At 55.5% G+C, this 13,408-nt stretch overlaps 1 protein-coding gene across 2 annotated transcripts in view; it reads right to left on the minus strand.

Moving 5' to 3' along the window:
- Window positions 1–3,746, minus strand: part of GRIK3 (glutamate ionotropic receptor kainate type subunit 3) — a 214,602-nt gene extending 210,856 nt beyond the window's left edge. For both annotated transcript variants that reach the window (XM_036876576.2, XM_036876577.2), the window contains exon 1: window positions 3,212–3,746. In XM_036876576.2, the coding sequence (XP_036732471.1) occupies window positions 3,212–3,326 (115 nt within the window). In that variant the 5' untranslated portion in view covers window positions 3,327–3,746. The remainder of the gene's footprint in view (window positions 1–3,211) is intronic.
- Between the last annotated feature and the right edge of the window lie 9,662 nt (window positions 3,747–13,408).

The raw sequence follows: 13,408 nt of genomic DNA on the forward strand, positions 1-13,408 counted from the left end.
CTCCCGAAACACGAAACACAATGGATCTAACCACAAGAGACACAATGGCACTGAGAGTTCCCACCAATCTGCACCAAAGGGAACTTTGAAAACACGAACATCCCACACATCACAGCCAACCCAGCATTTCACAGGTGAGGAAACTAAGGCTCAAGGTTGGGGGAGAGAGTATAGTTTGACCAAGGTGGCCAATAAACTGGCAGAATACAGTGCAGAGAACCCAGATCTCCTAGCTCCCAGCCTAGGGCCCCTCCACCTCAGCTTTGAAATCACATAACCCAGAAATCCAGGTCCCCACATGCACTCATTTAAGCCCATTTTGTTGAAAGGACCCATTAAACTGCTTTCCATGACTTAAGACCAGGATCCATCTGAACAATAATAATGATGATTACAATAATAATAATAAAATGTCAAATAATATGCCTCAAAAATCTTCAATGAGCAACACTTGATAATCATACACAGAATACATCTTCCACATATTCATATAAAATAATCAATGGTCATGCCCCCCCACCCCGCAGACTACAATCCAATTACTCTCTCTCCCTCGCTCTCTCCCTCTCTCCTTTGTTACTTGCAAACCATCCAAGCAATCAATGCCTTGACCTCTCCCTCTGATAGACACAATTACAAAAAGACAGAGCAATGCAATTCATCTATTCAAGATGGATTGTTTGAACACTCTGTCACACTGCTGAGCTATCCATCTCCTCCTCTAAGAGGAAATTTCAGACCCCAAAAGAGGCACAAAGAAAGGGGGCGGGCACACTGCTCCCCAGCCCAGAGAGCCTCTCGTGCACCTGCAGGAAAATCCTTTCCTGGGCTGGTCGTCTGCGATTCCCATTTGCTACAGAAGGATTCGGCTCCCAGCGCAGCCAGCCGGCTCAGGCACCAGCCTTGGGAGCACACTCTGAAGCACAATTTCCGGAGCCTCGATTTCTACCCCAGCCAGAGCCCTGAGATCCCAGGAGTAGGGAGGGATGAGAAGAGGGAGATGGCATCCGGCCTAACCAAGGTGGTGTGTTTGGGTTTCGGCATGAGTGAGTGAGTGAGTGAGTGAGTGAGTGTGTGTGTGTGTGTCACGTCCACTGTAGTCAAGCCTGGGCTCAGAAGGATGGAAGTTCAGCTTCCCAGGAAGCTCCAGAGAAGCCCAGAGCCTTCCCATCCTCCGTCCAACCTGGCACAGCTTGGGCGGTCACGTTTGGCATCGGCACAGACCCCAGTCCCTGGGCTAGAAATCAAATGGGGCAGGGCTCTGGGATATAAATGGCCTCGGCAGACACGCTAATTAATCCTGGGGCTTAATACGAATAAGATTAGAAGAGAGAAGGGTTTTGCCATCCTTAATTGCATTATTACATGCTGAACTCAAGAAAGGGCAGGCGAGCCTGGGGGTTCCCCTCAGGGCAGTGAGGAGGCCCCCAGTGCAAGTCGATTTCACTGTAAAAGGGTGTAGGTGAGGATACATCATCCTGCCCCTCCTCAGCTCTTCCATCTGTGGCTACCCTTACCTGCTTCTGTCTTTCTGGGACCCCAAAGCCCTCCATCCCTGAGGCTGGGCTGGGAGCATGCCCATCCACCCCTGCGGAGGACCCGCAAAAAGGGACCTGCAATGCGTGTGCTGGGCATAGAGCGCCTTTCGGGTACCTCCTCTTTTTTCCCAAGGGCACCCTACCGGTTCAAGCCTCCCCAAAAACAGAAGGTGGGAAAGAGGGTATAAAGGATATGCTGGCTCACTCAGTACTAAGGGACTACCTACCCCTGGAATGGTGACCAAAAGGCGCTGGGGCAGGCAAAGATGCAGAAATAGAAGACATTTTCGGTTTGCTGGGAGCAGCCTGGGCTGCAAAGTGTTAAGCCTGACAGTGAGGGCTGTTCCCTCAGTCCCATGCTTGGACTCCTCTGCCTCAGGGTATGTGCCTGCCAGGGTCCTGGGCAAGGACTGAAAGACCCCAGAATGGGCAGAGCTGAGCTCTGCTCTATCCCCATTCTGACGTCGAGTTCAAGAGGGTCTAGGATTCAGCAGAGAGCAACAGAGAAGGCAGAACGCTCAGGATTTCTGAACACCTCCTATAAAAACCTCAAGTATGGAAACCAACCCGATGACATTGGTTCCCAGCATCCCCTCACGCCTTTGGCAGACCAAAGTCCGTGCCTGGCGGAGAGTCACAGGGGAGGAAGGTGGCCCTGGCTCAGCAGAGCTCTGCCCGCTTTGTGCCAGACACTGGTGGTGGCGCCTGGAGAACCCAGGCAGCCCAGGTCTCCGGCCTGGCAGCGCGCGCGGGGCCTGCGTGGCGGAGGCTCCTGCGTGGCCAGGCTGGGCCCAGCCCCGGCGGTCGCGGGCCTGGGACACACAGGGTCCCCGCGCAACCCAGAGAGCTGCCTATAGGGTGCCTGGGGCGGCTACAACAAAGTTAAAGCCCAGAGTAAGAGTCTCCGGCGAGAAGGGACGCGAAGACGCCAGAGCCCCAGAAAGCCGCGCGCGGCCCCACCAGTCGCCGCCAGCTGCGGAGGGATCTCGGCTAACTTTCAAAACCACTCGCATCCCTCTCGCCGCCTTCCCAGACCGCGCTGGGCGAGCTTCATCACCCCCTTCTCCCCACCTGCGCTGCCCCAGGCGGGGGAGAGTCCCGCGGGGGCTGCCCCTCTCCTGCCCCACGCCACGGAGCTGACTGGGAGTCACCGAGGCCGAGGGCGGCCACCGAGAGCGGACCGGCTGCCCGCGTCATGCGAGCCGAACCCCGCGTCCCGGCCGTGGCCGCTCCAGCCGTACTTTAGGTCGGGGCTAGGGGCCCACGGGGACCGGGCTGGCAAGAGAAGTTGGCTCTTCCCCCGGGTTTCTGCTCCGCGGGGCAGCTTGGTCCCCGAACTAGGTCTGCGGCCGGTCATACTGTCGGTCGCCGGGAAATGCGCCCGCCACTCGGGTTAGGGCTGGAACGCTTCGCTACCCTCCGGATCTGGCCTCCCAGGAGCGCGCCGAGGGCCCCTTGCCCTCGCCCGCCGCGGCCCGACTCCTCCCCAGCAAGCGAGGCCCCTGACCCCGTCTTTAGAACTTTGTCCTCACTGGGAGGTGCTCCTGATGGTCAGCCGGCCCCGGGCAGCCGGGAGAGGTTGGGGGAAAACCTCGTGGGACCGCGTGCAGAGGCCCCCCTATTCCCGCCCCCGCCCGGACGCACAGAGACCTCCGGCTCCCGGGAGCCCTTACCGATCCGGATGACGTGGGGCATCCCGCGCGAGTCCGGGATCCAGAAGGCGCACATGAGGAGCCCGGCCCAGTATTCCCAAACCAGAGTCCGGAGGCGCCGCCAGGGAGCGGTCATCGTTGGGCGCCGCCGAGCGTGCCCGGGGCGCGGCCGTGGCGGGCTCCCTGGGGCGGCAGCTCTAGGCGCGGGCGCGCAGCAGCCCCCGAGGCGCCGCCTGGCCCAGCTGCCCGGCTCCCGAGCGCCGCTGCGAGTGGGGGGCACCCCGCGGCGCCGCGCACATCTTACTGGGGGGCCGCCCCGCAGGCGCCCGCCCCGCCCGGCTGCCGCCCACGGGCAGTCCGCGAGTAAGGCTCCTGGACTCCGCCCGGGCTGCGCTCGGACTCGGCTCCGGCTCGCGTCTCCTCGGCTCCCGCGCGGGCTCCCACCTGCCCCGGCTGCCGGGCGCTGGCGGGCGGGCGGGCTGCACGCCGTCTCCGGCCGCTCCTCCTCCAGCTGCCGCCAATGCTATCGCCCGGGCTCGCACAAAGCCCCGGAGTGGAGTTGCACGCGCGCACACACTCCCTCCCAGCCCCCTCCCCCGCGCCCTGCCACCCGCCTCCCGCGCCACCCGCCGCCCGCGCACACACACTTCACACTCACACCCGCCGAGGCGTACACTCGCGCGCTCACACCTGCGCAGGGGGCGGGGAAGGGGACCCTGGAAGCGGTTTGGGGGGACGCCCGGAGAAAGAGGACTCTCCTCGCTTCCCAGACGTCCCCATCCGCCCTGCTGCCCCCAGTCCCTTCAACTGAAAGGGCACGGAGCCTGGGAGCCAGGCGTGGAGCGAAAGATCTGGCACCGCGAGCCGGGAGATGGTGGCAGCTTAGCGGCCTGACCGGCTGTAGGAGACGCGCCGGCCCAAGCCGAGGGACCCGGAGCCCGCCGTCTGCGGAGTCTCGCCTCGCAGCTCCCACGCAGCGGGCGCTGGCTGGACGGCGGCGGCTGGAGACTAACCCAGGAATCTGTTTCCCTCCCAAACCGCATTCCCCGGGGAAACAGAGTTGGGGCTGGGATTGGGGAGAGACAGAATTCAAAGAGAATTGTCCACGCTGGGCTAAGGGAGCTGCAGGAGCTGGTAGGGGTGGGAAAACCCAAACCAGATCTTCTGCCGTGGAAGGCAGGACTTGACCTCGCACTGCAACTCCAAGGGCTTCGAAGGAAGACAGCTAAATCCTCAGATTCAGAGGATTCAGAGGTGTTTGAGAGTCACCCCTGTGCTTCCCAGTCCTCTGCCCGCTATGCAGGAGGGGCTAGCCCCCCTCCCTATTCCTCCTGAAAAAGAATAAAGAGAAACGGTAATTTTTCGTGGGATAGAGCAGGACCCGTGGGGGTGGGGGGCAAGCTGGAAAGGGTTTTAAAAAAACTTGTTTATTAGCAATAATAACTGTTTTTTCAAGTGGCGCTGGGTGTCAAGGGGAGGGAAGGGCTGTGGAGCGAGCCTGGGGCAGGAGGCTGGGAATCACGCAGTTAGGCAAGTTTAATGACCTTTTTGACAGAGACAAAGCGGTGCCGATACAGTAGATAAATAAACGGATCTGTCACCAAGCAGCGGCTAGGCTGTATGTGAATTTATTTTTCTCATTTAAATAATTTGATCTATTCTGTCATTCCCAATCTCTCCCATTTACCAGCTGTCTGGTAAGAGCATGGCCCCCAACATCTGAAAAACAAATCTTTAATTTTCTTACAAATAGACTATGAGTCGAGATGGCCTGTTAATTTCCCTGTCTTTTCTTTCCCTCCCTGGCTGGGCACAGGGGACCTTGGCATTGTATGGGGATGTGAATATTGCAGTGAAACCAATCCTGCCAATTAGGAGGGGACTCCCTCCCATCTGAAGTGGGGGCAACAGTGGCTGGGGGAGGAGGAAGAGGGATTCCCAGGGCTCTCTGCCAGAGAGGTAAAGAGGTGCTCAGGTCTTGAGGCCATCCTCAAAGATCTGCCAGCAAAGGGAGGTTACTAGCTATCTGTCCCTGCCAGACTTGGGCCTTCCTCACCCGGGAGCAGAAGCAGCCAGTTTCCCAAGCAGCCACTGTAAAATCTTGCCCAAGGGACGAGAGGGAAGGACATCCAGCCCAGAGCCAGAGAAGCAGCAGCTGCCACCTCTTGATAGAGAGTAACTGGCCCCAGTGGACCCGGGCAAGGAGGAGGCACCAGAGAGGGAACAGAAAGACCCGCCGTTCAGGATAAAGCTGGGGAAGCATAGTCGTTCAAGACTGAACACCCCAACTCCATCGCCTGTCAGCTTCCACAGCTGGTTTTGTTGTTCCAAGGCACCAAAAAGTCCTGGATGTTCTCTAAGGAAGAAAACACCGGGACCCTGATGGGGAAATGGAAGGGGGGTTGGCAAGACCTGAGCTCAAGCAAAGGATGCAGGGCTACAAAGGCACCACCAGGAGCGCCCGAGGATGGCAAGGGGTTGGGGGAGGAGCGGGGAGCCTGGATGCTAATGCCGTTTTGGTTCTCCTACAGGCAGCCTCTTGAGAGGGGCAGGGTGCAGGGAACGGGTGGCCCATCAGGGAATTGATAGAGAGTAACTGGCCCCAGTGGACCCCGGCAAGGAGGAGGCACCAGAGAGGGAACAGAAGGACCCGCCCTTCAGGATAAAGCTGGGGAAGCATAGTCGTTCAAGACTGAACACCCCAACCCCATCACCTGTCAGCTTCCACAGCTGGTTTTGTTGTTCCAAGGCACCAAAAAGGGGAAACTGTGGAAGCAGAAGCGTAAAGGTGTGACTCCAAAGGAATGAGCAGCTCTGCATCTCAGACCAGGACCTGCGAAGGGGGAATGAGGGGTGGGGATTGGGAGGAGAGTCAGCAGAAGAAATGAATGGATGAAGGCAGAGTGGAAATCCGAGGCTCCCAGGGCATGAAAGTGCAGCCCTGTCACCTGCCCCTCTCACTACCCCCAGGCAAGCTCGCCCTGCAGCATCCCAGAGTGGGCGGGAGTTAGCCCTCCAGGACTGCGGAGGAAAGCTTTCCCTGGCTGCCCCACTGGCTGTGGTGGGAAACAGCCTCCAGCTGCAGAGGCTGGAGGGCTGGGTCACTGGGCCTGGCAGCTCAGCTGCAGCTCTGGAGTCAGAGGGAAGATGGCTGTCCCAGGCCCAGGATGAGGCTTTATTCTGGACCTAGCTATAAGCCATGTTTTAACACAGAGGTCTCCCAAACAACAGCCTGCTCCCTCCTAGTCTAGGGGAGGGTGGGATGCACTAGAACAACAACACAGCAATGATCATAACAGCTGCTCGTATTTATTATAAGTTTACCGTGTTCCTGATGATGTACTCACTCAACATGCCTTACACACATCACTTCATCTAACCCTCTCCACAGTCTGCTATGATAGGATTTTTGCCTTTTGCAGATGAAGGCTGAACCTCAGAGAGGTTATGGGGTCCAAAGTTAATATGTGTCTTTCCTTCCTCCTCCTTCCCTTCCTTCCTCTAATATTTTAGCCAGGCACTGTGGGTGGGCACCAGGATCCAAATGCAGTCCTGCCTGCCTCCTAAGCTTACAGGCTTGACACTCATCCTATCCCGCCTGGGCTGAGCAGGGTACCCTGGGCTTCAGCAGAAGACCCACCTCACCTCTACTGGAGGCCCACTGGGACGTCTGGCTACTTGTAGAAAGACTAAGAATGGAGTAGGTTCTGGACCTTGTACTAGAGCAAACTGGGGTGCTCCAGTCATCCCCAGCTCATGAGAAGAAACCCGAAGCCCTCCCCCGGTCCCTGCCATCATGAGCCTCTCCCAGATGCCTTGTCACTAGCAGGCACCAGGGCTGGCATGATCTCAAGTTGCATCTCCTGGGATTGGGAGCCACCAATCCTGGCTTTTCGAATTGTTGGTAAACAAGTCTACCCACCAGCCAGGCCTCAGCTCCTCACTCCCCCACGAGGCAGCCAGTGCTGGATTTATGAGGCCTCAAACCTCATTCAGACTAATGCAGCTTTTCATTCCAAAATAAAAGGGGCCGCTGTCTGAAAGGACAAGTGCTCCCGCATTTCATTAACATCCCCGAAAATGGCTGAGCTGGCCCAAGTCGCTGCCAGCAAGATTCATGTCTCCCAGCAGCTCACAGGTGGGGGGGAGAAACCCCAGGCTGTTTTCCCCTCCTGGCCCCCTTCCCAAAACCCTCCCCTCCTCTGTGGGGGTGAGAGGAGACCCCCCCCCGTAGTGGCCAAGTGGGCTCATTTGGACAAGTCCCCTGTGTGCCTGTTTTGTTTAGACTGATCCACTCCAGCTCTCAATCCCCCCACAATCACGGTGAGTGATGAGGCCCTGGGCTCCAGTTACTGAGATTCATGATCTCCGCTTCCCCGGAAACCACGGAGCACAGGCATGCGGTTGCTGAGTGCAGTTTCCTAGGACTTGAGTGCCCTCTGCTGAAGCCTGCCTACCTTCATCTCCGGGCAGCCCGGCGGGCAGGCTGCTGGTGGAGGCTGGAGGCTGTAGCCGGGGACTGCGGCCACTCCCTTAAGTGTCTTCCTATGAGCCTGCTGAGGCAGCTCCGCAGACCCACCCTCAGGGTGACCTGATAGGAATGTGGGGCAAGGCTACCTCACCCCCATCTCACCCTGGACAGGGCTGGGACTAGAAAGAGGCAGCTGCCAGCCCTTGCCTGATTTTTGTCACCTGCCTGCACACCTCATGCCCACTCTTTACCCAGCAGCATCCTCTCCAAGCAAAGTTCATGCCAACCACAAAAGCTAAGCCTTGGTCCTTTGCAGGACACCACAGCCTGCCTCCAGGCCCAGGGATAGAGTGCCCTTTCCTGCAGGCTGGGGTCTTCATCCCTCATCTCTGTCCCAGGAAGAGAGAAGCATGGCAGTGGCTAGCTACCACCTGAGCAAGCAGCAAACCTGGCAAAGGTTGTATCGCCTTAGATTTTTGTCAACAGTCAAGCAAGTTCATTCCCACTGAAGTCAATTCCTGTGTTTATTGTCAGCTTAACCTGCTGCTGCGAGTTATTTCTCAGCAGTGAGGGAGACAGGTAGACAAGACACCAGAGATATGTTATTTTACTGACATCTGCGTTTCAATAGTTCGGGTGCAGTTCTGGCAGAGGAGTAAATGATACACGGCAATCCTGTTTGTATCATACATAATGGAACAGCCATGAACCGTCTGGGAGCTGATGTGGTTCTGCTGCCATAGGGGGAGGGGAAGAAGGGAGAACTGCCCACAGGAAACCATCACCTCCAGGGTCCCATGGGCCCAGAACTGGGGGCAGGGGTGAGATCACTTGCTCGCTCATTCAAGGCATTCGATCGTTCCTTCATTAATTTATTCATGTAATCCCTCATTCACATTCATTCATTCATTTGTTCATAGGCTCATCCACTCAGTCATTTACTTAATTATTGATTCACTCACTCAGTCCCTTACCCATTCATCCACTCATCCATCCATTAAACCATCCCTAATTCATTTATTCATTCATCCATCCATCCATTTATTCAATCTTTTGCTTAATTATTGGCTCACTTATTGCCCAATTCATTTGCTCATTCCTTCATTCACTCTTATTCATCCCCTCACTCATTTCTTCATTCACTCATCTGCTCAGGCATATACTCTTGTATTCACTTGCTCAATCATGCATTCAGTCCTTTGCTTAATAACTCAGGTGTTAGCATGCTCATCCTCTTGTTCACTCACTCTGTCATTCTTGCTCTGCCTCCCCACCAGACTGAGCAGACACCTGCCTGCTTCTGTCTTCAGCCACTTCTCAGGTGAGCCCAGGGTACCCTGGAAATGTACTGAGCTCCCCAGGCAGCTGCCAAGGCTTCTGGGCTCCTTCAGAGTCCCCAACTCTCTTGTCTTCCACTTAATCAGGAAATTCAGCAACCTTCAGGATTCCGCAAACATCACTGACCTGGAGATGGTGTGGGCATTTGACTTGCTAGTGAAGACCAAGTCCCATAAAGACTGAGAACCCAGGGCTGATGATGGAGACAATATCAGAGGTGTCACGTGATGCCACCACACTGAGCCAAGAGCCACACTGGCTTCCAGTCATGTGATTTCTTTATCCTGGGTTGAAACAACCCAGGGATGAAAAAATGGGCTCAGAGGAGGCAAATAACTTGTCCACAAGAAACTTGCTGGGCGGAGGCAGAGTGGCAGAAGCAGACATGCACCTAGACCTAGTGTTACAGGAGAAGCAGATGAATGAGCAAACACCCGCTGAGTGAGAGCGCATGAATGCATGAATGAATAAATGAGAGAATGAACAAATGAATGAGCAAGTGAATGAATAAACGAACGATATGCCAAACAAATAAATGGCAAACTGAGCTTCCGACCCAAGTTTCTGGACTCCAAGTCCAGTGCTCTCTCAGCTGCTTAACAATTGCTCCCCTCTACCACACCCTGACCTTGCAAGGTATAGCAAGAGGCAGAGGTTTGGGGAGGGGGGAAGTGAGGCAAAACTAGAGCATAAATTGGCCCACGGTAGATTTTTCTAGATAAGCGCCTCCCTTGGAGGCTACAGCAAGCAGTTCTCGTCAGCACCTGTCCCCCTGCAGGCAGGAGGCTGCCATCATCCCTCCTTAGAGAGAGAGAGACAGAATGAGCCACGAAAATCCAATCACTGAGTGATAAGAAAATAAACAAGTGAACTTCTCCAAGTTTGCCAGACTTCCCTGCCCGAGGCCAGCTTAATTAAAGTTGATGTAGAATTTTAAAGTGGGAAAATAATTAGAGCAAGTGGTAGAAAAGAGAGAGAAGGAAAACATTGTTTTGTTTTGTGTTTTGCTCCCTCTTAATTATGCCACAGACTGTCTCTCCTGTGGATCCCATCCCAAGTCCACCCTCCGCCAAGATTCCAGCAGGTGGTACACTGTGCGAGCGGCGCAGGCACACCTGTGTCTTTCTGGCACGCAGGTACGGCACTTCTCTGCACGCAAGACAGGCAAGGCGGCAGGCAGCCAGACTGGGAGTGGAGTAGAGCACGTGCCCTTGACACTCAGGAGGAGGACCCAGGGGGAGATAAGGACAGCAGGCTATTGGGAAGAGATGCTGCCTCTCTGCCCCAGGTCCTGCGGGGAGTGGGCAAAGGTTCCCCAACTTCCTGTCAAGTCAGACCTGGGCTCTGATCTGAACAGTCCCAGCCTCCACCTTGTGGTGCAGCAGATCCCCAGTGATATAGCCCCTATTTCATCTGGATCCAGCGAGAGGAGATTTTCCTCCAGCAACTGCCAAATGTGGAAGTATCGGTGTTTCTGCCTTGAATGGGGCTGGGTTTGGCAAGTAGTCCAGCTGTAGCAGGAGCTAGAAATCAGGTTCACTCCACACCCAAGCACTCGGAGTTCAAACGTGCTTTTCTTGGTTGCTGCTCTTCCTCCTGGTGCCTTGTCCATGGGCAGCAAGGTCACAGAGAGGCTGAGCACCAGGCTCAGGGAGCTGATCACAGGCAGGGACAGCCTGGCAGTCAAAGCACAGGCTCCTCTTGGGGAAGGAGAAGGGGGAAATTCCTCCAGATTTCAGTGAACTGGGGCTGCCATGCCCGCATGACGGTACCTGTCCTTGGTGCTATGCCTTTATACCTGCAAACATTCAAGTACAGGAATATGCCCCCAACTCCTTCATATACACATGCATGCACAGAAGTACTAGCATCCACCTAGGACTTGTGAAAGCAAGAACACTGGAGCCAGGCAGGCTGGCTTTGCATCTGCCCTCTTACCAGCTGAGTACCCCTGGGCAATTTACCTAATTTTCTGTGCCTGTTTCCTGTCTGTAAAGTGAAGATAATAATAGTATCTGCCCTGCAGGGCTGTTGTAAGGATTAAATTAGTTAATACATGTGATGTACTTATAATAGTGCTCAGCACACAGTCAGGACATATTGTACTTGGTGATTAACTCTCTCTGATGTATGGACATGTTTAACTCCTGAATAGACCTGGGAGAAAAGCATCTCTTCTGCAAGGCACCGGTAGGAAAGGCTGTGTGCTTACACACACAAGCACACACTCACTCCAGGCCTTCTCGGGTTCGGTAGATGTGTGTGAGTGGTGTCGGGAGAAGGAATGATGCAGGTCAAGCTGTCCCTCTGCTATCTCCTCCCCCTCCACCAACATTACATGGAACATGTCCCCACAGAAGCTGTGGGCTTGCTGAGTGTGGCGGTGGGGCATCTCTGTGTTCATTCAGTAGGTAGGCTGGCTGCCAGGAGGAAGGGAAACCTAGGGCTTGCACCCCCAAACCGGCTTTCAGGTTTGGATATTTCTCCAGGCTCCCTCCTGTCCATCAAGCCCCCACCCCTCCCCTTCCTCTTGGTCCTGACCTTGGTGATGTGCCTGATGCCTCCCTGCATCTTGGTCCAAGATCCTCTTCTCCATGAGAGAACTTCCCAGGATCCTTCCCTCCCCTGAGCAGAGAAAGATTCAGGAAATCCCAGAAAGAACAGTCCCTCCCCACCCCGATCTGGAGCTGGGGCCTTTGGAAGCCTCAGGGAGGGCTAGGATGGAGCCCCCCAGGCCTAGCTGCCTAGCTGCAAACAGGGCTGTGCCTCCCAGAGGATGGCAGGAATGCAGCTGCGGAAGGCGGTGGGAGAGGAAGCCTGGGCGGGAGCCCTGGACCTGGGGTGGAGGAGGCCAGGCTGCAGGAGCCAACCCCAGCTCTGTGTTACCTCTGAGGCACCAGGAGCATGGTGTGATGGGGACCCAGCTCCTGCGCATCAGTTAGTCCCAGCCTCTCCCGCCAACCTGAGTTGGGTTGGGTTGAGTAAGTGGGCTGGGCACGGCCAGCTGCCAGTGGCCACAGCCTCATTCCTCTGATTTGGCTTCATTTCATTCTATTGGCTCAACCAGCTGAGTCCCTTTGCTCTTAAGCATGCAAGTATTTCCCTTCCGAGCACCAGGATGCTTAGCAACACCCAGAGAAGCCCAGAGCCTGAGCAGCCTGAAGAAGATGGGAACCAGGGGATGGGACTGAGAACAAGATCCTGATGCCCGTTCTGTGGGGATGCAAGGGAATCTGACAGGGCCCACTGGCTGTTCCTGCCACCTGCAGGAGGCCCTTCGGTGTCAGGTCAAGGACTTGGGTCTTTGATGGTGGCCTTAATGCCCCAGGGAAGAGAGGAGCATGACTGAGCCACTCTGCTGGGGCCAGGATGGCTTTTTACAGGACTCCTCTCCTGGATACCCTATGAAAGGATACTCTACATGGGATGTGCCCAGGGGGTCGGCAGCCCTCAGCCCAGTGGTTATGACCTTGCTTACTCTTACTTCTGAGGCCAGAGGCCAGGACAGAAGGGCAGGGGCACGGTCCACTGGGGGAGTTGAGGGCTATGCATGCATCTGTACACAAACCATTGAGTGAAAAATAGAAACAACTTTCCAGATCATTCAGAGGAAAACACTTTTACACCAATCACACTTCAAGCTAGTTCCAAATACCTGCACAGCTGCTTCCCTCATTTATTCATTTATTCTTTTTCAACCGGGAAGACCAGGAAGAGCTGAGGTGATATAGGGGCACATAGGGTCATAGGTGGAATCCAGGGGGATAAATGGTAGTAGTTAAGAGGCTTATAGTGACATGGGAGATGCAGGTAGGGACTGTGGGGTCACAGAAAAGGACAAAGGGAATATGTGGAGAGTTTGAGGGGACAGATGAGAACTTAAAAACCTACATAGAGGACAAAGGGCCAACTAGTGGTTATGTCCTAAGTAGGGGCTCTTAGAACCCTGGCAAGAGTTAGAGGAAGATGAAGAGGAGCTGTGGTGACCCAGGGAAAAGCAGTGCAGTGGGGACAAAACTGGAGGCTTAGGAACTCAAGAGGACAAAACTTCCCTCTAAGCATCTCGCAGCCTTGAGGAAAAGAACTCACAGATGAAGGCTGATGTCAGGAGGTGGAGGAGGACATGAAGGAGTATCTAACTGAGAGTAGCTTCAGAGCAACCAGGAGTTCAGCATCTGATGCTGGCAAGATGTTCACAGGGCCAGTTACCCGGGGCCCCACCTAGGTTCCAAAGCATCACCCACACCCCACACAGAGGAAGCCGGGGGGTGGGGGTGGGGGTGCATGTGTGAGAACCCGCTGTGCACTAGGCGACCGCCTAGGCTGTGCCCCCTGTGTGCCTGCCCTTGGAGAGTCCTCAGGACTCCTGGAGCATTCCGCAGGTGGGACCACGTACTGTAAGGGCAGGC

This window comes from Manis pentadactyla, chromosome 4 (genome assembly GCF_030020395.1).
Source record: "Manis pentadactyla isolate mManPen7 chromosome 4, mManPen7.hap1, whole genome shotgun sequence".
Lineage (NCBI taxonomy): Eukaryota > Metazoa > Chordata > Mammalia > Pholidota > Manidae > Manis > Manis pentadactyla.